Here is a 25,858-nt window from a genome sequence, read left to right as displayed (position 1 = left end):
GCAAAGTGGGCAATAAAAGGTTATTATTCAAACCCTTTGCTGAATTGATCTTGTAATTAAAACTACAGTTGTCCATTTTATGTTTATAAACGTTCATGCTTCTACCAAACAGTATATAAACACATGCAGAAAGTTCATGCAAACACAAGTTACAGAAGCTTATTGTTTCCTCACAAGTGTACAGTAGAGGGCAGGGTTGTACTTTTTAAATTCACTGTAATTAGTCACTAGCTGTGGAAAATGAAAACTTTTTAACGTCTATGTTGTAACTAAACCTTTGAAATAAATAGGTCATCATATACTAGGTCTGTATTACTAAATTTAATCAACAAATCTGGCATGATAGAGCTGTAACGAGAACAAGTGAACTTGAAAAAACTATATCCAACATCTATAAAGGGAGATTACAGTATTAAAGGTTCTTTCAAACAAGTCACACGAGTCCACAGACTGTGGAATGAAATCCATCATAAAAACCTAAGTCCCAGAGCACTGTAGTTGAGACTTAAAAACACATTTTAATGACACACGCTTGTTTGTGTTACTTTCATCTTTTTTATTGAAGAATCTCGTTGCCACTCAAGCAGAGAAGCGCTGAAACACCCTTGTTCCTCCTCCTGTACATCTGCCTCAGCCATTTTCTTTGTCCTTTATAATTTGATCAGATAGATGTTGCAAGAGCATGAAATTCAAACACCTGGAAGTATTCACCTGCTACGTAACAGCTTTTTTCTTCACCCTTTTCTTCACCCTTTGTCTTTACATTCTTAAGATGCTACAGAGTGCAGGGCCAACAAAAAACTTTTCTCTGCACTCTGAAAACTGTTGAGCACACACTTAGCATTATCTAAATAATTAATAACAGAAGGGCTGAAGTATTTCTTGAAGGCTAGATTAGCTGGGAGTCAGATTTATAAATACTGTTATAGAGCTTGCAGCCACTGACAGAGAGAGCACTGAAGAACACCGGAGCTAAACAGGACCACTCCACCAGTCAACAGACCACTGGAGGTGAGGATAACACCAAGAGAATGAAGCAGATTCTTGCAGGACCTGTACAGCCTCTACTTTGGGGCACTTCATAAGGGAAAAAAAACCCCATACTAAACAAAACCACGCAAACTCTTTTTCAGAGAAGCTGATCATCTTCACCTTCAAATCTCTCAGAGCTGGTGGTTCCAGTAGAATGACAGCTATTCCACACTTGGAGAGTTACAAGTAAGATTCTGCAGCACTAAGTCCACAAACCACAAGCACAAGTTCCTCCTCCAAGCCCCCCCCCCATATTTCTTTGCCAGAAGCAGCAGCCAAGCAAAATAGATGTATTAATCTGTGAATGGGATAGGGAATGGCTACTGTAACAGAGTAACAGAACTATCTCTGTGTACTCCTATTTCTCCTAACTCAAGTAAATCAAAGAACAGACAACTGTTAAAAAAAATGTAAAAAGCACTACTTGTATGGAATAGTTATTCAATAAATGTCTGTTTTGTGGCTGTAAAAAAAATAATTATTTTCAGGCTTATTTACTATTAAAGTTCTCCAGCTTCTGAGAATTTTTAATTCCTCAGAAATAAGGAAAAGATACATGAAGCCCACCTTTTTGCTCTTACCATAATGAGAAACTGCAAATATGAAATTGAGAAATGAGTTCTCTCACTGCTCTCTTAAGGGGCTCAACAGCCCCCAAACACTAATAAATTAGACATGCATGGAAATTTTTAAAAATGCATATCATAAGCCTTCTGATTTGAAAATCATTGTCCTTCCCTTTAGACTACAGACCACTGCCTTGGGCTTTTCATTAGAAACGCAAGTATCACCAGTTTAAGCAGTACCAGGCTACTACAGAAATGCAAATAGGTGCAACAACTCTTATAACCTTGGGGCAATTTCCCTCTCCCATTTGTATAGCTACTATCTATACAAATATAAGCACACTAACTTCCTATTTATACTGCCTGAAAAATACTTCTAAAGGTTTTATCATGGATTAGGGAAATTATTATGACATTTATGACCAACTAGAAAAAAAAACCCACAAAAAAACAACCCAGCCAAACAAACAAAATGTCCCAAAACCACAAATACCCCAAACAAAATCACCATTCCAAATAAAAACAACCCCCCCCCAAAAAAAATCCAAGCAATGTAGTCTTCTCCAAAGTCTGGGCTACCCACAAATATATTGTGAACTTCAAAAATGTCACAAAAATCTTTATAAACACGTGGCATTCTAAAGAAATGCAACTTACTGTATTATAAATTTATTGCACTGATTACTTCAGGTGTTCTTAACTACTACCCAAAATATGACATCTGCATGCTCATCCCTCAATCTCTTTGGAGAATATAAGGTTAAAACTAATTATTTTCTTTTTAGAACTTCTGAAATGTGTAGTTCTCATCCATTCAGTGATATAAAACATTACCTGAAAGACATAAATCTGAAATATTCAGGAAAATGGACTTTATTATGGAAAATTATTAAAAACCTTCTGAAGATAAGAGTACCTGACTGCAGACTTCATCGAGACCAGTACTTCAGCTTTCCTATGATTGTTCCAAAACACTGTTTTAAGACTATAATCTACGTGTGGTCTAGATAATGTAGATTATTTTGAATATTACTGTTTACAATGAATGAACAGAAGAGAAATCTTCAAGGTAAATTGTATGCAGCACTGTAAAAGCCTCCAGTGTCTTGTCAGTTGTTAAATGCACATATGCTAAGTCAACATTTATGAGACTAAAACACAAAGTACATGCAGCCGTACCAGATGGATATACATCTTCATGCAGCAGTCTCTCAGACCCACTCCATACAGGCCTAATTCTAAAACTAAACCACCTTTGTAATAAGCCAAGAATAAGATATAGTGCAGAAAGCTAAGGTATAGTATTGCAAGTATGGTATACAGGGTATAATTATTTAGAATTTTGCTTAAATTAATGCAAAAGTAACTTGAAGCTCACTACAGATGTACATTTTAAAGCCTGTTTTTTTAACTTTAACTGTACTTTAAAGTTCCCTTTAGGCTGCTATTCAGAGTAAGTCACCTTACACCTGGAGTTGTAATTTCTTACCTCTTGACAAAATAAGAATTTAGGGTTTACTTAAATGGAGATAGCTCATTCTGCAGGTGAATGGAAAGAGCAGGGAAGTAGTTGGGTGGGGTTTGGGTTTTGGGGTTTTTTTAATGGACTTTAAAGCTATCAAAGCTTCGAATCAAAGGTCTGGATCTGGTCATACACAGAACATTTAAAAAGCAACACTATAAACTTGGTTTTCAATTCTTTGTCATACAAATTCGTCCCTCTGTTAAAAGATTTTAAGGAGCTGCCTGTATTGCAACAGCCCATAAATTAAAGAAAAAGAGAAAAAGAGACAGTTACAAGCTATTTACCTACTACACATTAAGGACTCTTCACCTATAACAACTTTCCTTCTGTATTCTTGGGGTGTTCCTGTATTATGATTTTTTTGGTTTTCAGGTTTCTTTTTTTTTCCTTTTCTTTATACAACCATATCATGGTTGTGCCTCTTGGACCAAAACCAAAGGATAATGCCAGACCTTCCTCCTGTGTCAGTCCAGCTATTGTTACCAACTATAAAAAAATTCTTATTAGCCCTCAAGATATGAAATGCAAAATTAGAGGATGTGAAATCATTCACAGATCTAACAGTCCAAATCCAGAGATCATTCAGCTATTCCTTTTTAGTACTAACACTGCCACCCATTATATGTTAATCATTCATTAACCACCTACATGTACCCAAAACCAAATCCCTCCTAGCTAGCCACAAGCTCTAACTCAGTCTTTATTTTTTTTTTTAATTTTTACTCTAAGCTCCAGCTTTTCTTTGTTGATCAATCTTTTCCCATTTCATGTAAGCATTTGGCTTCTCCTTCATGCATTTTTCAAGTAGCTATTAATCTTCCCAGGTTTGGAATAAGTCCTAAAAACACCTCTCCCTTTCTTATTCATCATTTTTCAAGTGTTATAATATTTTATTAAAATATCTGTAACAACAAGAAGAAAAATACTGTGGCTGGAAAACAAAAGCCGGAAAACAACCCTAACAATTTAATTTCTTCATCCTTTTTCAGCAGCCAACTGTGAGCTTGACAAAGGGATAAAGGTTATCTCAGAAATTTTAAGCATACCAGGTAGATTATTTGATGTGCTGAAAGTCAATTTAGAGAATGGAAACAACAAATGAAAACCTTTTTCCTATGCCAACTACAAAAAAATTTCCTGTTACTAATTACTTTAACTTTTTTTGAAAACAAACCTCAAGTTACACACACTCACCAAACTCCCTGGCAGAGGTCCGGTGCCCTACACCAGATATATGAGGTTACAAACTACAGCTAAGAGCAGCGCTTGTTCTGTTATTTTGTTCTCTTCCTTTTCAATTCCAACACAGAATTTATTTTTCCACTGCTACATACACTGTCGGAATTGCAGTCAGTTCAGAATCTGTCTTGCTTCTGTTGCTGCTAAAGGTTTTTCTTCTTCATCATTATTCACCTTGCACTATGTGATGCCGTTTTCAATTCTAATTTCTTACAGCTTAAACTGAAATACCCAAACCATGACATAGCTACAGAAATCTATTCATACTTGGGTTTCTTCAGAAAGAGATACACTAAAGAAAGACTATCATGGTATAGTAGTGAAGGGAGCCATACCAAAATGGCATCAACTAAAATTAGAGGGGGTTTTTATGTCCAAATAACCTCTCTTCCCCCACAAAAAAAAAGAGACCTCTTTATATATATTTTATATATATATATCTTTATATAGATCTCTTTACATTTCATACATGTGTTTCTACTATTCTTAATTCTTGGTTCATATAGCACATGACATTGAAGACCAGGGACATTTTCCATCTATATAGGACTCGTGAGGTTCATCCATATGGAGGCAAGGAGAAGCAACACATAAAAGATCATTGTGCTTAATACTGGGAATGATGGGTGAAAAGCTTAAATGAAGTGATGCATAGGGGTTAAATGCAGAAGACATAGTTTTATTTAACTATGCAATCCTCCACTCTGAGGAGAGAAAGAAATGGTAATTCCTAGCAACTAACCTTACTTCTATAGACATGCTAATAGACAGGATCTGTCCATTCTGAGTTTTTAAATTTCTGATAACACCTAAAGGCCTGGACCAGGGCTTTATTGTGTTTAGCGATTAAAAACATGAAGTATCTTTAACCCAAGTAATTTCAAATGTTCCAGAAGAAAGCACAAAAATAGGTTATGAAGACATTATGTGAATCTGTAAAGCTTTTTTTTCAACCCTCTCAACATATGACTCTTACTTTAAAAACAACACAAAACAAAAAAAGCAACTCTGTGATCCAGTAAGATATTCATAACTTGAGCACTCAACAGAAAGTACAAGAGGTTAATCTCTCTTTGTACAGTAGGGATGTAAAATGTTGGAAGCCACAGCTCTGTGAACTGATAAAAACCAGAAGTGTTACTTGTGTCAGTTACACTATAAAATAGGTTAAGGTCCTATCTATCAGTTGACAAAGTGGTAACACCACAGTTGTAATTAGCATTGACTGACAACTCTGGCCCAAGCTCAAGAGATGTAAAAAAATAAATGAGCATAACATATCAACTCCTTGCCATCCACATTCGTATTTCTACCAGGAATATTAGTAGGATGCTGTGGAGAAATCCAAGCTAATTTGAGAGTGAAAGCCTTTGTCTGCAAAGACAATACTGCTTCATTTTCAGTGTATCTGGAATTCACAATTGAAAATTAACTGGGTGAGAGTAAGTCTTTTCATATGAAAATACACAAATATTTAAAATACTCATCGATTTTTGGTAAGTTTATCAGACATATGAATAGATGTTTGCAGCATGATTAAATCAAATACAAATAAGAAAATGAAATGGTTCTTTCAAACCACTTGACGTATGCACATATGTATTTAGCAAACTTACACTTGTTAATAACTCATTTAAGGACTGAGAGTGACAGATTTTTTACATTTTGACAGATTTAACTGGATAGCACCCCACACGATAGTGAGGCATACAGTTAACAGCACAAACAAGAGATAAAGTAGTATGGAAGCAAAGACTAATGGGAGCAACAGGAGCAAGGACAGGTCCCTGCACCGATACCTCAAAGCACAGTTCTGCTGCGGCTGCTCCTGAAATATGCCTCTGGACCCAGCGAGCACTTCAGGCTCAGGCATCGGCAAGGAGCATCTCAGCAGTAACCTGCTCTCATAACCCCCTTGGACTCTCTACCCAAGTAACTGAAGGAAAGCAGGACTGAAACATGTAAGAAGCAAACAAAAATATCTGCTGCTTTCCAGTCTGAAACCAAACATATAAACTAACCCTACCATATGAAATTTTAAAATAAGTATCTGTAGATTCAAAGGGAATATAAAGTTAATGTAAACCATGAGGCTGTGAACTCAGCTCAGTTTGTGTAGGTAATGCCTGCCTGATACATGCATCTACCATGAAACAATTTTACATTCAAAGGAAAACGAATGTTGTTTGCATTTACTCAGGTGTCTGTCCTTTGTATTTCACTACAGGTTCAAAAATAAAATTTCTCCTAGCATTTTTTTTAACTACTCCAAACAATTTCTTTCCTTTTTGCACAGTGTTTATTATTTACTTACAATGTGTCCTAATTCTTACAAAATGTCTCATTCTTCAGTGCTTCCTCATTTTTATCTTTCACTTACTCCTCATCTATCCTTTAATTTTTACTGAAAGAAAGATTAGTACCAGGGCTTGCTGTACCTAACTACTCCCACCACCCCACCTTCTGGGAAAAGCGTAGAAGATAACCTTTATCTGCATCTCATACAGAGAAATCCCTGTTTTCTAGTATCTGTTATACATGTGATCTAGCCATTTGCTACAGAAAGATTTAAAAAATAATTCATTTGCCTACAAACTCTAATCATGTTCTAATTATTGATATAATATTATTTTTAATATATTAATCACAAAAATATTTAAATGTTTGTTCCATGGTTATAAAATTACTAACACTTTTCCCTCTCTTCCTGCTTCCTCTGCCTCCTGTTCAAATCAGCTTTAATCAAATTTAAAGTGGGAAATACTGCTCTGCTGCATATGGAAGAATATTTATATAATCTATTTGCATAATAATTTAATTTAGTTTTTCAGGCAGAAGCAGCTTTTCCTGACTTTCCACATCAAACCTTAATGCCTATTCACCACAAGATAAGAAAAATGTTATTACACCATAACTAGCTCAAGCACCAACATATACTTATCTTAACAGATACGATCTGAGTATTAACAAAACAGGTTATTACCCTATTTATTAAAAATGTATGATGTGTCCACTCCTGTACCAAACAAACCATGCAAGAAAAGAACTGCTGCTGAAAGAAGATGAAAAAAATTCCAGTTCTTGATCTCTGGCATGTATTAACATTTGTTTGCTTTTCTATCACTTTATCCTTTACTTATTGAAGTCTAGAAAGGACACCACCTGCTGAAATTTTTCACAGAACTAGCAGTTATGAGGTTATGAATTTGTTCTTACAGTGAAGTTTACCAGGTTGATATCAAGTCCTGAATACATAAAAACTGAGATAGATGAAGTAATTATGCTAACAGATTGCATGAAGTTTGAGGATCTGCAATACTTTCGCAAGGACAGGAAACATACTTTTTTCCTCTAAACTATGTTCTTTTCATTTGGCAAGAACATATGCCCACTGCGTCCCCCCAAATTTTCCTTATCTATTACTACTAAACCGAAATCAAAACAATTTTATGTATCAACGACATGCAACACTCCTTCCCGAACACCCTGAAATCAAGCAGTAACACTGAAAATATCACAGAAGCTGGGGGTACAGAGCAGATACATATTAATCCTTTTTAAATGCAATCCTACAAAAAACAGCAAGTGTTTTGATTTTATTTATCCTTAATAGCATCACTGTATGAGAGACAATGTATTATAAGTGGTCACTGCCCTGAGCTAGGAAGCTCAAGTTCAAGTCCTGTTGCAAAACCCCAAGTCGTATGGGTTCTTGGGTAAGTTGTTTACCTGTTTCCACTACCACATTTTGTTCATCTTTCCTACTTCGGTCTGAACAATTTACTGCCTTAATTCTTTTCATAAATGCCTTCTAATCTCAACTGAATATCTACACATAACTGAAGGAAGAGGAATTCTGGCATTAATACTAATTGCACCTACAGAATCAGCTGGAGCCACGCAACAGCAGGAACTATGCACACACAGCCATAAAGTGTTTGTTTTGATGCTTCAAATTTGGAGACCACAATCATAATATTTTCTAAGTAGAACACAAACACTGGTAAAGCTAAAAAATTTAGGACAAAACAGAAAATACATCAACGAACAAGAGGAAAAAGACTACATGAATCACAGCGAGGCCATGAGCTGAGCTAAGCCCTAGAACCAGGCTTTAACTGAAGTTTTCCTGTATTTTCCTTTTAGTTGATACCTGTATCCCAGTCACTTGATTTTTTTTTTAAATTGCTAAGCTTTTACTAGTCGCTATTTCCTATTCACTGCAACTTGCCATTACGAATTAGCATCTCTCCTTCACTTTTGTTTTAAGCTAGACATTAAATAAAGCTCAACCCTAGGTACCTGAGTGCAGCTGTACACAACTTTCAGGCAAGTAGTCCTTTTAACTATGTTGGAAGCACAAACTTTCTACATCTCCTGGATCTTGTGTTTAGTTTTTCTCCTACCAAATACACAGATGTGTAAAAACATTTAGTTTCTCAGACATTCAAAGACCAATTATTTAGAGAGATAGGGCTATTTAAGTAAAGCTTAATTTTCTGCTTTTGTGGATAGCAAGCATTAGCACCTTTAAAACAGGAAAGTAACAGAAGACTTCAGCCACGTGACAGATGCACACCCCTTTCTCCCCTTTTCAGAAAATGGTTTTACCGTTCAAAAAACCAAAATAATGCAGCAACTTACTTGGGTTGGAACAAGTACTGGAGGATATGCCAGCTTGTGATGTCTATACATCCAAAATGAAAAGAGCACAATCACTGCAATTCCCATTATAGGCACCAATGAATAAAGCAAGGTATTGAACAGAGGTGGCTTAGGTGTAACAGGATTGGAAGTTGCTGAAGAAAAAAAAGAAAAGAGCACAAAAGGACACAGCTTTTAAAGAACAAAAATTATCCACTGTTCGAGATGTCTAGAATCCTGATCTTATAAAAATTCTTGCAATCAGCATAACAGGATAACAATACTTGATTAAATACTTTAATAGAAACAGATTCATATTTATTAAAAAGTAGCATCTTGGAAAGAAATAATTTAGGTCCCCAGTACACATCAGCCCATCCAACTTTTCTTGTGCTTTTAAGCTCTGCATATCTACACTGTGTAAGAGATGTCTGTATTTTTAAAAGAATGCAAGAATGCCATCGCCTAATGAATAAAAAAGGAACCAATACAGAGGTTTAATCTTTGGAATGTATACAGTAATATGGCATTAATAAGAAGAGGCCAGAAGTGATCTGCCAACATCCCTACATGCTGCTGACTTGCTGACAGTAAAAGTTCTCTAGCTGAAGACACTTCATGCAGCCCTGAGAAAGGCTCCAGAGAAACCTTGCCTCAGAGGCAGCTGGCACAGGGGCAGCCACAGGCAGACCCCTGGGGCAAAAGAGCTTTCATGACAGTGAAGGAGAACGTCAATTATTGCCTTTGCAATATCACTGACAAAAATGACAAGAATATCTCTTGGGTCAACAAAGGCCATTTTAATCTCACAGACATTTAATTTCACAAACAACTTCCTCTATTTAGTACACAAGACATCTGCTGTATTCAGTTCACTTATTAACATTATTCGGTTTTCCAATAAAGATTAGATTGAGTGGAAGAAGATATGCAAGAATAGTCAAATAAACTTTTAGTTATTGGGGTTTTTTTAAACAATTATTTTTTAAGTCTGGCTATCTGATTTTCTTTGTATCCTGGGAGGAAATCCTTTCCTCCTTTCCCATCTTTGTTACTGTGTCAATTCACAGAGGAACTCAAAGGTCCAATTAGTTCAGAGAAATAGAGCACTGTTTCAAGAGAAGAGCATTTACAGGCTGGTACATGTATATAAGGATGATACAGCTTTTAGCCTAATGATTTATGGCCACTTACAGAAGCTTAACTATACAATTAACGTAAGATTTGACAGTAACTTCTGTATCATAAAACAGCCAATAATTTCAGGTTATCCTTCCTTCTCACCCTCAGAAAAGAGCTAAAGTACCTTTTATCAATATAAATTACTTCTAGTACAGAGACCGTTCAAAACAGAAGACATAAACTGGCAATTTTCTAGGTTCTTTATGTGAATGCATATGGTACTATCATGCAGGAATCGGAAACCTTCTGTCAGGAAAAGAAACATCACAATGGAAAATTCTTATCTCCTCAACATACACACTATTAAATATTTCTAAACTCAGAAAAGCTGTTCCTTCACAAATGCATCAAACTAACTTACGTTGTGTGACCTCCATTTCTGGAAAATAGAAAAAGCGTTCATTACACATGTTGCCTTCACAACAACAGAAAAACACTTCAGGGCTGTCTTTCTTCTCTATGCAATCATTCCTATAAAAGATAATAAAAAAAATCTTACTCATTTTAATTTGGGAGGGAGGGTGGTGTTTAAGAGAAAACATACACTCGTATTTAAAATTTAAAGAGAACTTCATTAAATAATCATGGACAACATACTACCCAAATAAGAGTTAAACTTGAACAAATTAAAATTTTGTTATTTTGTATTGCAAGGAAGTATAATTGAAACTGAAATAGCACATTTTTGTGATTCTTAAGATAAAGAAAACCACCAACAGGATACTGAAGAGCAGTTTGCAGTCTAGATTTAAACAGGACAAATGATCAAAGGGCTAACGCTTAAACATAATCTCACAGTACCAGGTTGTAAGGGCTGGAGATGAGTGAGAAGGAGAATTTTTTAATTTTATTTTAGGCAAAAAAAAAAAAAAGACAAAATTTCTATGATTTCCCCTGCCTACATTATGATCAGGGATAGGGCTTATTCCACCCCATGAGTTAAATGCAGGGAAGGAGTTCTATTAACAAATAAGCTGAAACTATTCAAATCAGGAAAGAAAAACAGGCATCATGCAGGAGACAACTTGACAGCAGAAAGAAAAGAATCTGAAAATCCTGCAGAAATAATTGAGGATTTTAAATGCAGCTGAAGACTGTCAAAAAAGTTTTGGGTTCAGCTTCAAAAATTAGGGTTATTTTACAGAACCAGCTATTACAATTACACTCTACTGTAACTTACATGAAACATTTATTCTTTGATGTTCTCAATCTGCAGTTGTTTGGAGTTCATCACACTGTAACTCACTGTTCACTAAACCACTCTTCACTCCCAGAGATAAGATCTTGTTTATTAATGGGTATTTTAGATGAACACTGCCGCATGCATTCTTACAGCTAACGAGGTCTTACAGCCAGACAAATTCTTACTCAATTTTTAACCATTTCCTTCCCATCCTTCCTGCATTTTTTTTGTTCCACTTTTTTAAATTTGCTCAAGGATGATTTCAATATAATATGAAACTAATGGGATAACAATAGCACAGAACCCAATTCTTTTTCCAAATCAAAAAATTCCATCTTCATCCTGAAAGTTTTACATTTAGCAGAAATTAGTGCAGAAACTGTAATATCCCCACTTCTTCTGCAAAGCCACAACTAAGAATAGCTTTTTTTTTTTTAAAAAGGACCAAAAAAAAAAAAAAAACACAGAAAACGCACACAAACCCAGAACAAACCAATACTTTCCCATTCCGAGTGTCTCACAGTTACTAGATATTAGCAGCAATAAATAAGGTTTCTTTAAAATTGTCCTTCGCCTTCCAGCATAGCTGAAATCATGCTGTGCAAGCAAGCTTGCAGATGCTTTGCTACTTCTCTGAGAAATGTATAAATCAGTACTAATGTTCAACTTAGCTTTAAACTGTCATTAAAGGACAAAACATCCTAGTGCGTGGGGAAATTTTATTTGGTTGAAATTACTATAATGATTTCTTCTACTCATTCAACATTAAAGAAACACAAGAAGAGAATTTTCTAAAACATTGCGAAAAAACAAATTCTAGGTACATTTTAATGAAGATGCATTATGCACTTATTTTCTTCTCTCCCTTTCCAAACAACTACTTTTTGGTCAAATAAAACTTACTACAGTACTTCAGAGAACTATAATACCATTTCTTAAGAGAGTCACGACCTTTATTCAGCCCCTATCTAACAAACCTCAAGTCCTGCTGTTACTGCCCATGGGTACTTGCTAGACCATCTGTTATTTAAAAAAAAAAAAAAAAAAAAAAAGAAAAAAAGACTGGAATTCTAGAATATTCAGTGTCTCTCGGTTGCCACTGAGGTGAGCTTTTTAACAAAATCAGCAAAATACTGTCATGTTTATGCAAAGAGCAGACGCAAAGTACTGACTTTCCTACGCTAAAGGTGTTGGAAAAGCGAACTATGGAATTCTGCATTCTGGTTCAGGAACTACATTTGCACTGTTTGGCAATTAGAGTCATTAGAAAATCTATTATTAATGGCCAAAAAAGAATAAATTAAATATCTGGATTTTAATATTTATTAAGTAAATAAGAAAAGGTAGAGCATGCTATTATGCAAACAAGACAAAGCACTTCAATAAAGTTGGGTCCCTAAATACACGTATGCAAGGAGAGAAAAAAATGTATGTGCATGCATGTGTGTATCTAAAAAGAAAACTATTCAAAATTTACTGTATTATCATATGTCTCAAGTACTGATGGCAGAGAGGAGGATTTAAAAATTATGGACAGGTATAATAGTTTAAAATTACAAATAAATTTAAAATTTATAGGAAAACTTACTTACCTGTCATAGCAGTTGATGTCATCTAGCCAGCAACCCTGCTTCACAATTTCAATTGATCCAGAAATATTCTTCCATGTAGCAAAACAGTGCCGTCTTTTATCTTTATCACCGTAACAAGGTTCAATACCACTGCGATTTGTTTTATCTTTTTCCCAATTAGCATTGTAGTAGATACACTCTTGTGTTTCTGATCTGCCAAGTATGGCACCTTTGAGGAATGAAAAGTAAATCACAATTAAACGGCATTCTGAAGGATAAGCCATATGAACAGTCAAAACCAGGATGTACTAAAATATCATACAATATGCTTTCTCCCCTCCTTTTTTTTTTTTTTTTTGATAAAGAAAGAAAACATTTAACTTTGATAAGCATTCCAAGTAAGTGTTGAAAAAGATCTTCTGTTAAGTCAGTGACTTGGATAACTCAACAAAATTTGAAGGAATAAAGAACAAGTTATGGCAATATTTTTCCCTGAATAGCAACAGCAGAGAAAATTTAAAATACTCAATTTAGTTGTATATTAGCTGAACAAGAAGTTTTAGCAAGTAGACTTTACCAAAAGGCATTTTTATCTCTTATTACAAGTGCCAAAAAGCAGGCTGTACATCTCAGAAACCTAAACCTAACTAATGAATTAGTTTTAAACCATCAACATCTTTTACCCTAGCTTTCATCTGTGATGTAGTTTCTTAATACAAAGCACTGAAGAATAAGACACACTATGCTAAAACAGTATCTTTTATGCCATTCTGATTTGCCAAGTGAGCAACTGGATTGAGACCAACAGGTGTGAGGCAACAACCCCACACTGCCAAGGACAGTGCTGGGTTTTTTTTCCTCACTCAGTGAATCAGCTACAACATAAAGACATTAGATCTTTGTCATAACTCAATAACCAAACAAGTGCTCCTGCTCTCAAAAAGCCCAGGCTGCGTCTCCTCTTCCAGAGTGTACACCAAGCATACATGCAGTGGCATCATGCATGATAGCCAATGTGCATGATTCATGTAGCAGAAGCCCAGTGGTGTTTGGAGGCCAAAGCAGTGATGCAGTTTCTATTCAACATGCTGGTGAACCACACCGGACTAGCAGAATAGCTAACCTATCCTGTTATATCCTGCTATAAAAATCACCTGATTTTTATTTTTTGTCATCCCAGAATTCTAAAAGATAAAAGTTTCTGAACTTCTGAAATTAATTTTGTCTTTTAAATTACAAACATAATTGAGTCATCGATGGCTACTGACAATCTACAGCAAAACCCAGCAAATATTAACATACTGTGGCTCCCTCAAGTAGAGCCAAGTTCATAATTCTAAGATGGTATGAAGCACCAGTCTGGGTTTTGCAAAGGTAAACGGTTGTTAGGATGCAAAACTGTTAGCAAAATACTGGGGGTAATAACTGGCTTTTATTTCTATTTATCTCTTGCCCAATACTGACAAGAGTGTGTCATTAATCTTCATGCAAGCTTCATCATTTAACATGTAGTAAATCCATGGAAAAACAGAGAGGGAGATCAAACAGACTCAGAGGACTTATGTCAAAATCGGGGGTCAGGAGGACAACAACGCACATTTACTTTGTGTACCCTTCTAATATTTTCAAGACAGTTCCATTACACATCTATACAGAAGATTAAACAGAGGTATTCCATAGCAGTCAATTCATACATATTTATTCTTACCACTCATTACCTCCTTTATTCACATACTTCCACAGTAATTTTGATACAGCAATATTGCCTAACAAGGCATACCTGTACTTCCCTTTCTACACAAAGTTGTAACAAGCAGAGTGACTGTAACCCTGGCTTCCTTTGAGGAATGAAATCATTGTCCACCTCCATGTGGTAGGAGGTGGGGCTGGGGTGACTGGCACAGTGGTAGAGGCTTCCATCATGTAACACCTCCTCAAACACACACAGCTGACAATAAGGTAATTTTTTCCTCAGTAAAGAGACCTGTACTCTACATGGACCAAAAAAGCTACACCTCTCCGGGTGATGAGAATCGTTTCAAACGGACAACTGCTGCACCCCTCCTGAAGTGCAGCACACGGCACTGGAGTCGAGTGCAGTGCTGACCATACCGGGCATCCCACATAACCACCTTCTGTAACTTTTGACTTTCACACATTCCCAAAATAAGCTGAGGATGCTGCTTACGCTTTTTGGGAAAGAGCCTGGATGTTCAATGGGAGAAATGCACTAGCCAGCTGGTAACACTGCGAGATACAGCATGTTAACTATTATATTCTTTGTGCTGTGATGGCCTGACCTTTACAACTCCCAGCTATGGCAAGAAACAGATGAGACAACAGATTGAACAATTTGGTTCTGTCAGTGCAATAAAGCAGAAGTCCTGGATTTATCTCATACGTGCCATTCCTTTCCTCCTGCTGCCAAACCTAGCTTTGAAGGACCATAGGCAATCTCAATCTGATAAAATTCAGAAACCACAGTAAAATTAACTTTGCACAAATATATATATCTTCTCTGTAGTCAGGTCTTCTTAACCACAAATGCTCTGAATCAGTTCAGCCTATCAGCTGGCCAGCAATCACACTGTCAGTTTAGTGACTTTGGATCTGACTGGAGCATCTACCTTAAGACCTTCTGTAGGGGTTGAGCAGACACTTGCAATAGGTCTGTCCAGACTAAAGAGACGTATGAAAATACCAGGGCAATGCTGGATCAGTCTTCTGAAGCAATAAAATGGGAACCTAGTGGATGCAAGGGAAGAAGAGAGGGAACCACACAAACAAGCAGCCCATAACCCATAGCACAAAGGCAGCACCTTCTAACCAGCTCTGCCACCCCCTCCACAGGAATCAAACTTTTAGAGAAAGGCATCTGGCATTTTCAGTGAAAACAAATTTACTGGGTGCCACTTTAGGCATAGTATGTCTATAATGAATCGCCTGTACCCATCTGGAGTGCTGACAAATTGCTTTCATATGCAATTGTCACACCCTTGGGATACCTATCACTGAATCTCAAAAGGCAAAATGCTGCTATTGAAAGAAGCCATGAGCAAAGCACCAGCAGTATCCTATGGATGGAACTTAAAAGTCTGAAAGATTCAAGAGGAAAACACATAAAGTAAGCAAAGAATACTCCAGCACAGAGTTCAGTTTCAGCATGTTAAGACACATCACATTTAATATGTGCTGTTATCATATTGCAGTCAGCATGCTGCTGTATCACTATACATTTGTGTTCATCCACAACAGCTGCAGTAAGAAAACCAACATCTGCTAGTGAACTTCTGAACTGCTGTTAATACAGGATATGCTGTAATTGTCAGCAGTACAGAAAGCAACTTACAAGTGCACATGTGCTGTCTGGAAAACCTCACTTTAGTAGGTATTTGAAGAAGTGGCTACCATTTTTTCAAGCAGAAAGACTGTATGAATTCCTGGAAATAAAATCTAGCCTTTATTATTATTAAAAATAAATGTGTCAAACAATGAAATCTCTGCATAGCTAATAAGAAGGGCATACTAACATAGCTCTAATTTAGAAAGGGATTACTGGAAAAAGAAACACGAATTCTCTATTACAGACACCACCACATTACACTCAGATGGGAAAAAAGAGAACTATAAATTCCTGGGAGTTTATTATCTGGCTTTATTTAGTAAACCTGAAACTGAGGAACACAACCCCACTAGTTTCTACTGCAGGAATGTTTTCCTGACATTTTAAATAAAATGTCTGAAACATGATCATCTCCCTCATTTGTTGAAAGACCTTAAAACCAATACATCCTCCCCCCATCCCGTGTCCTATTCCCATCCCCAAATGCTGCTTTTGCAGCATCCTTGGCTGGGGACACCACATAAAGACAGACACAAAGTCAAAGGGAAGATGAATCTGTCATTCCTTGCTGGGTTATGAAATCTAGGAAAATTTTTAAGCTGAAGCCATGAAAACTTGCGAAAACGCTGCAGAGATTAGTTTGACAGCATAGAGACCTAAAACTGCAGACCCCACCCCCACCCCCCCAAAAAAAAAAATCAAAAACCCCTCAGGCCTCCTGAAAACTATATAGGTAGACTGCTCTGTAGGGCACTCCCAACATGCACCTAACACATTCTTAACCGGAAGGGAACCAAAAATAAAATATCAATCTTATTTCTCCATGTCGTCCAGCATTAGACAGAACCACAGACTTTTTTTCCATCTGATGTTTCCGAGATGCAAACAGCAACGCTGAAGTCTGGAAATAGTAATCACATCTGTACTTCTTGGCTGCACAACCTACCCAAACAAGTTCACTATGCTACACTTGAACTTCATTGTATTATAAGCACTGACAACAGTATTGGTAATAATTTATATGAAGGGATACTCGTCAGAAAAGAACATTTTATGATTTTTTTTTGCTGTTTCCTAGAAAACAGTATATAAAAGACTGAAAGGGTTAAGTTCAGTGTGGCAGCTACCTCTATAAGAGTAGAAAGCTTACTTAAATTCTATTACCTTTGGGATTAACATGAACGCATTCAGAGCACCAAGATTCACAAACATAAGGGATGGAGTAATTTATTAGAATAAACTTGCTGAGCAGGACAGCCCAAAGCACAACAGGCACTAGATACTGTGACAGAATGGCCTGTTCACTAAATATCTTGATTGTAACACACTGTTCTAGAGGTATAAAAGAGAAAAAAAAAGGCAACACAAAACAAGAAAAAAAACCCAAACCAACAACAACAAAAAAACAACACCAAAACCCAGAAAATCTGCCAAAAACAGAAGCAGCATCTTGCCAATAAACATATTATATTTGTTTCTGCAGTGATCTCATACACACTTTTTAGACTCAAATATATCTAAAACCAGACTACAAATACAGACTTTAAAGGCCCAAGTTTGAAGTTTCAACAAGCAGGAAGCAGGTTGTTATAATTTATATACCTTTTCTAACACCCAGGGGAATGTTTGTCAAAGGAAATATACAGAGGCTATTTTCAACCTAATACAGAAAACTGAGTTACAACAGAAGACCTATTCTGTCCTCTTTATACACATCAGTATGTCCCAGAACAGATTCTTTTGATCTTTAGACAAGTATTAATCCCATTATCATTGTTCCCTATGCTGACAGGCCGAACAAGGACTGCACAAAACAAGCAAAAGTGCATTCATCAAATCCAAACACTACCGCAATTAACTTAAGCAATGCAAGGATCAAGGAAAAGGTAAGACAGGAAAGTAACAAATCACCAGAACTGCAGTCACACTACCTTATACAAAAGATGCAAATCTTTTCAGACTAGCTTCTCATTATCATTCTCCTTTTCAGTGTGTTCTATCAAGCCTGTACTGCACTTAATCAAAAGTCATTAGGAAGAATAGCGAAATGCCACCAAAGTGCTGCACCTCTGCAGAGGTCTGTGAGACTCAATATTTTTTAATAGGGTGCAAGGTTAATCTTAAATATTTAAAGATTGACTTGATGTTTCAAAAGGCTCTTTTCCTAAAATAATATTTATAAATAAATGAGTTTGCAACTCAACAGGGGTCTTACAGTAAACTTGGAAGTTCTAGTGTAGCTTTTTGTATAACAATGGCTAGAACTCTAGTTCTCCAGGATTATAACATGAAGGGGAGGCAGTTAATCAGGAAATCTGTATTTGCTTAGCTATCTCATCATATACTTAAAAAAGATTTCAATTTTTTTGTAGTTCACGCATTGCCAAGATGAAAAACTTGTATGGCTGCGCCTGCCATGGAAGTATGAAATTCTCTAGCTAAAATGACACTTCTGAGAAAGAGCTTTCCACAGGAAGAATCCAGTGCTGAAAAACTGAAGAACAATCTACTACACTAAGTCGTTAAGAATGTAAGTTCCTAAATATAGTGGAAACTACAGAAGATCATGTCATCTACACGAGAAAGAAAGACAATGCCCGGGAGGGGGCGGGGGAGGGAAGAATAATACCACCCCACTACTATACTGTTAAAAACTTGCAACCACTGCTTGTTTGCTAGGCAGACAGCAACAAGAAAACAAACACTTTTCTACCAGGAGTATCTCCTCTGGATTTACAGAATGGAAAGTTAACTAAAAATAGCAATCTGCTATAATCACTCGATGCTACTATTTTATACAGATCTGTTTATATTTTGTTTTCATTAAAAAAATTATAGTGAGTGTGAATACAGATTCTACTCAGCATAGGCAACATAACAAACTATTCATCTCTGAAGTTACGAGTACTCGAGAACTGTTAGGTATTGCTCCTGGATCCAAGAGACCTTCTAAAACAGTATCAGATCAATACATTTTACTTTTGAAACAAACCATCAGATAGCACACACAGTATTTGATCTCTCTTTCTGTCACAGATGCAAAAGCTGGTGCTCTGGCAATGGATGGTGGAGTTGGACTATTCATTAGCTTTTTTCTGACATTAAACAGCCAGCGCACAATGCATCAGTCTCTGAGGTGAGCTATAGCATGGATACATACTTGAAGAACTCTGGACACAAGTGGATAACTTTTTCTCTTCAGGGTGCAAGTAATGGGCCACTCTGACATTCTTAACCTCATCAACGCCTAGTATTTACAGTAAGAGAGATTTGGCAGACTTAGGCATCATGCAACTTGTACAATTTTATGAACGAAACACCACCTTACAGTACAAAAACACTACCCATACATGACCTGCAACAGAACATTAGATACAATCAAGTGAAAGAACCAGAATTTTGGAATCTGTAGAAAAGGTGTTCTTAAAACTTGAACATCCAAGTTAGAAAAAACTCTCTACCTGTGAATCCCTATGCAAATTGGCCACTTGACCTTTCAAAGTTCAAGCTTCAGTAATCAGCCATGTTGAAGAAACCTGTGCATCTATAAAACTGTGAACTCATTCTGACAACTTCTCCAGAAGAATATTTGATTGTAGAATTTAAGAGAGACTATTAAGCTCTTTATTAATTTAAACAAAGAGCTACAGTACTCAGAAATGCTGGTGGCAGAACTAATGGAGAGCATCTTTAAAGGGTAAGGCCACAATTCAAAGAAAAGGATGCAAGTAAAGATGAGTCTGGCTGTCAGTTTGAAAACTATGGTACCACCTGAAGTAATGTCTCTGAGTGATTAAAGCAGATGGAATCAAGGGGGGCATGCAAGTAAGTCATGGTGTACTCAGAAAGAGGCCACTGCAGGAGGCGTAACAGTGGCATCTAAATCTCACTGAATTCTTGCTCAAGGAAAAAAAGACGCTGAAATTGCTTTTGCAACACATGTTCCTCTTCGTATTCTTTCCAAGCAGTTCGTCTTCTTGTTAGAAGAAATCAATAATATCATAATAAGATTTTGCAGACAACTTCCATTTTCTGCCTTGTACTTCCAGATACCTTATTTAAGACTGGATTTCAGGAAGTAGAAAAAAAAAAATAAAATTCCAGGCCTCTGGTCCAAGTTTCCCAAAATAATTTTAGAGCAAAGCAAGTGGCAGAAAAGGAGAAAAAGGGGCAGGCAACAGCTACTTTCTCTGCGTAGAAATTAAGGTACCATTAATGGCACAACTGGCATCTATGGCATCAGCTAGCTACCTCTGAAATAAAAATTGTCATCCTCTGGGAATCTCTAGAAATATAAAGTTAGGTGCTATTTTTCACACATCTTGACTTCAAGGGAACACACAAAAGCACAGGCTGGTGTTTTCAAGTTCAAACATGCCATTCCTGTCACTGCAAGGTGTGAACAGCACAAAACAAACTTTTTCATCTACCATCTAATGATTTTGTAGGGGGAAAAAAAGCTTGAAAGATTCTGTCAGTTGTTTGGGATTTTTGAAGCATAGCCTTGGGACTACACTCACCTCGTACAAGCTGGTAGCTTTTATAGACGTTACTGGTGAAATGTTCTGGCCACAATAAAACAGAGAGGATACTATGAGATGGTAAAAATCTACCACAAGGAACACAGGGCTAAATACTCACCAGAAAAGTTCAAATTCTACAGGATTTAGAGATTGAAAAAATAGACCAAAGCGAAACACGAACTAATGCTAGAAACAGAGTTTCCAATCTGGATTACCCTCCTCTCCCCAGCACAAAAACCCCAAACACCAACAAAAGGGGGAAAAAAAATGTAAAGAAAGTAATTCACTATAGAGAACAACCACAGTAGCTGACCTCAAAGGTGTAGCCAGTTCAAGTCAGCTAAAACTTAAAAAGGTAAGAGAAAAAAGGAACACACGACAGATGAAAGTGACAACTGCTCACCTTTGCAGATCCCTTCTCATCACTTCCCCCAGGAATACTGGCCCTCAATACTGTATGCAGGTTTAAATGTACAAAAAAACCCCACAAACAAATCAAAACAAAACACAAACCTCAAATGAAAGCTCAATTCAGTTTCTGAAATTAAAAACTTGGTAACTGGAGTTCTACTGTACCCTGACTAGGTGGTACCACCTACAAGTGTCTCTGGATGAAACTCAGATAAGGCAGCTGCTCATGACATAGCTAGGGATGATTTCCCACTGCACATATGACAGTAACACCAGTTCCACACAGTCTCAGAATGCTGTTATTAAACTGAAGTAGTAATACACTTCACCAGTAGGCATATTCCCAGACTAAAGCCTAAATAAACTACCTAAGGATATAAAAACTAGATAAGGAAGATATGAATCCTTCTGAAGGATGACTATCATGCTGGTGGTAGCAACTACTAGAATTTCTATTTTGAGGTCTGACAGTGAATTTTCCAGCAATGATCTCAGATACCCGTCATAGCTGTTCATCTGATTTGAAAGATCAGTGGTAAGTGGAATCCTGCAGTGCTTCACTGGCAGCACATGTGCTGCAAGCACACCAGATACAAGACGCCTTTCATTGTAAGGGCCTGCACATCCAGTCAAAGCCTCTGTACAAGCACTCGCCTAATGTAGAGGGCAGCTCGAAAGATTAGGCTCTTCTTCATACCCTTCTCTATCATGCTAGATTTTCCAAAGATAAGTTGGTGCCAAGGTTGGTATTTGCACAAGTTCTTCTCAGAGCTATGAAACTTTAGAAGAACATTTGAACCATGAACTATGAAATATTTTTAACAACCTTCTAAAATCAAAGTTTGAAATTCCTGCAACATCATGAAGATGGGAACAGCTAACATACTGTTCACTTAAACAAAAAACAAAACAAAAAAAAAACAAAACCAAAAAATCATACCACCCACATAAACAAAAGAAACCCCCTAAAAAACAAAAAAAACCCAACACAAAAATCCATCAAAAAAAACCTACCACAAAACAAACAAAACAAGAGTCATCGAAATTGTATTCATCTTTAAATTTCCTCATCTGATTAGACTACATGCCAGACAAGAACAGTAAATGAAATTTTCTCCAACTCTTTTCCTGTACTGTTTCATGTATCTTCCCAAATCCTGTTGGGAAACAACCAGCATCAACATGTCCCTAGTATATATAATGAGAAAAAGGGAGTCTCTTCTCTGCAAGGAATATCCCTTCATACAAGAGCTGAGTAAAGGTAATTACGAAAAAAAAATATACCTTTTGCCTAGTGAACTTTGTGAAGTTCAGTGCACATTTTTTAACAGTCTGACTGCAGAAAAAACAGAACCACACAGCCAAACAAAAACATAGTCAAGGCATCTATGAGGCAAACATCCAACTTCACATTTCATGTTTCCTCCATGTGATGCATCCTACCCCCACTTCTTTTTCTGTCTTTCAGGGCCTTATATAACTAAAAGACAACAGGACCACTGTGATTCTGCCTTAAACTCAGAATCTTAAGCAAGTCTCTCTGTGGGTGTTGTGTCCCACTCTGTGCTATTGCAAGCAAAAACACTACAGTTATCCTTCACATGCTGATCAAGCTTCTTATTTAAAATAAAATTATTTGCCTTCACTATGCTTCACTTTTTTCTGTGGTTTACAACCACATAATCTTTAGGTTACCAGCCTAAAAATCCTTTTTCACTTAAAAAAAACAAACACATTTCACTTAAAAAAAAACCCAACCAACCAACCAAACAAACAAAAAAACCCAAAAACAACAACAACAACAACAAAAAACAACAACCCACCCAAACAAAAAACCCACCTCCCCCAAAAAAACACAAAAAAAAACAAACAAAAAACCCCAACCACATCACCTATATTCTTTTGCTTAAAAGTGGCCCAGAAAACTTCTAAACTGCTAAGCTATTTGCCTGGCCTGGCTCAGCCAGCAGCTGACTGGCAGTAGTAGCTGTCTGGCTGTGAGCAGACATACACTGACCAGCAAATCCAGACAAGCTACAGCTGCCCTTGTCCAGATGGCAGCTAAACAGTATGAAAGACAGGTTCCAGATTTGTGTAAGCAGGGAGAGGGATTACTCTGGACAAACAGAATAACATGGTGAGGAAAAAGCAGGATCAAGTACTGGCCTTTACAGGTTCCGCTATTCAACTGAGCTGAAAACGCTTCTTTACCCCTCCCTTATTTTAACTCTCCAACATGTTTACAGAGAATCATCAAGTTTCGCTTCAATCTTGACTCCACACAGCCAACAACCCAGGGGCATTTTTGTATTTTCATTTTCATCCCCCTTTTCATTTCACTACCTCATCACAACAGCAGGCCTTTCCAAGTTCAGCCAGAACTATGCTCAGTACTTAAGATATTTATTTCCAAAGGCTTGTCTGGTATCAGCATTGTGTTTGTTCACCAACCATATTCTCAGCTGCATCGAAAGAAGCGTGACCAGCAGATCAAAGGAGGTGTTTCTATCCCTCTGCTCTCATGAGACACCATTTGGAGAACCATGTACAGTTCTGGTGTCCCCAACATAAGGAGGATATAGAACTGTTGGAGCAAGTCCAGAGGAGGGTCATGAAGGGGGTTGGAGCACCCCCATACAAAGACAGGCTGAGAAAATGGGGGCTGTGTGGCAACCTCAGCAGCTTTCCAGTATCTGAATGGGGCCTACAAGAATGCCAGAAAGGGACTCTTCATTAGGGATTGTAGTGATACGACAAGTGGTAATTAGTTCAAACTTAAACGGGGGGGAGATGTAGGTTAAACATAAGGAAGAAATTCTTCACTGTGAGGGTGGTGAGGCACGGGAACAGGTATCTCAATGAAGTTGTGAATGCTCCATCCCTGGCAGTATTCAAGCCCAGGTTTGACAGGGCTTTGAGCAACCTGGTCTAGTGGGAAGCGTCCCTTGCCCATGGCAGGGAGACTGGAACTAGGTCACCTTTAAGATCCCTTCCAACCCAAACCATTTTATAAGTCTATGAAAATACTCCTTCAGAAGCATTTTAGGATTAGATGCATCACTGCCAAATCACATTAGTAGCTCATGGTATCTGTCATAATGCAAGACCACATTTTGAAATATATTTTTAAGTTCTAGTGCAATCAGAAAAGCAGACTGCTGTACAGACTCACAAACAGCTGAATTGGCACAAATGGGTGGAAGTAACTCCCTCCTTCAGCCACTAAACTTAAATAAATGTCAGACTGCAGCATTACACATCTGAGTAAATACATATCATAAAAATGCTAATGTCTCACTGCTGAGCCCTCTTCCTAAAGCAAAAAAACAAAAACAACCAAAAAACAAAAACCAAAAACAAAAACCTCAAACTTTGCTGTATTATTTAATTCCATTTCTAGTGGCCAGTCCTATTTATATCCAATTCCAAACATTTTCTACATTGGAAAAAAACTAAAATTTGTGTCTTTATGCTTTGAAATCAGTGTTTATTGTATTAAAAAAAAAAAAAGAGCAAAAACTGCCTCTACCTCTATCTACCTGAAATAATTTTCTGTTTGCCCCTTCTCAGGCTGCCTTATTTTGCTCACTGTATCAGACTGCAATCTGAAGATTATGATAAACATCCCATTCTCATAGCTTGAAACAACCCACACTTTTAAGGACAAGAACACCGTTGGTACTGCAAACACATACTCTATTCCTGCTTTCAAGTTCTTAAGTCAACTTGCTTAGTTTCAAGCTCCAACTCAGTAACAGAGGCAACTCCAGCCACACTACATCACAGCTCAATTCTCTGTCAGCCCCAAGACTCATCTTCAACACTGATGACCTGGGAACCGACCAAAGGATGGAAGAGTAAGAGTTTTTTAAGTACCTAGTTCTGGACTTACTGTCTAGAGAAGATCAAGGAAATCCAGAGTCCAGCTCTTATGGAATCAACATTAAACAAACGTTTCCACCATATATAGAATCACAGGATTCTGTGGACCTGGAAAGGACCTTAAGATCATCTAGTTCCAAGCCCCTGCCATGGTGGGTATGTAATGCTTTTAATTTCAGTACTCTTACTTTTAAGCCCCATCATCACCTTTTCATGCTCTAAAGATACTACATCAAAGTGAGCTTTCCCTCAGGAAGTGAGAGCTGACAGAATTTCATCAGAAATCGTTAATATGCCAGTTTTCATGCAGAATAAATTCTGATATAAATGACTAGCAAACTGTCAAAAACTTCAGTTATTTTGATTCACAAGATAAAAAAATGGAACAAAGCGATCTCCTAACATAGCTCAATATTAGATTATTCTGCCCTTTTTGGGGGTGGGGTGGGGTTTTGTTTTTCTTCTAATCTTTCTGGATTCTCATGAAGCAGATTTTGCTATTCACTGGTCACTTTATTGATATTATTACTGATTCACCCAGAAGAGCACGATCAACAACCAGAAAAACAAATCCAAAAAGAAAGTATCTCAAAACCAAAATGAGATCATTAAAGTCAGGATACTACCTTCTTAAACTTAATTTTATATTTGTGGTCAGAGCTTTTAGAATAACTGAATGGAAAAAGAAGCAATTTCATAGTAAATGCATTAAGCCCTTAACAGTGTTTTACAGCATAACTCTATTGTAGTGAAAATG

At 37.0% G+C, this 25,858-nt stretch overlaps 1 protein-coding gene across 2 annotated transcripts in view; it reads right to left on the bottom strand.

Moving 5' to 3' along the window:
* The window catches only part of ACVR2A (activin A receptor type 2A), a 72,303-nt gene that overhangs the window by 19,818 nt on the left and 26,627 nt on the right, over positions 1–25,858 (bottom strand). For both annotated transcript variants that reach the window (XM_061363723.1, XM_061363724.1), the window contains exons 2-4: positions 12,964–13,171; positions 10,550–10,659; positions 9,007–9,161 (exon numbers count right to left, since the gene is read on the bottom strand). In XM_061363723.1, the coding sequence (XP_061219707.1) occupies positions 9,007–9,161; positions 10,550–10,659; positions 12,964–13,171 (473 nt within the window). The remainder of the gene's footprint in view (positions 1–9,006; positions 9,162–10,549; positions 10,660–12,963; positions 13,172–25,858) is intronic.

This window comes from Neopsephotus bourkii, unplaced genomic scaffold, assembly GCF_033783945.1.
Source record: "Neopsephotus bourkii isolate Nb327-2 ecotype Australia unplaced genomic scaffold, CSIRO-AGI_Nbou_v1 NB_1181, whole genome shotgun sequence".
NCBI classification, from domain to species: Eukaryota; Metazoa; Chordata; class Aves; order Psittaciformes; family Psittacidae; genus Neopsephotus; species Neopsephotus bourkii.
Note: the sequence above shows the minus strand (reverse complement) of the source record. Positions and strands in the feature narration are given on the sequence as shown.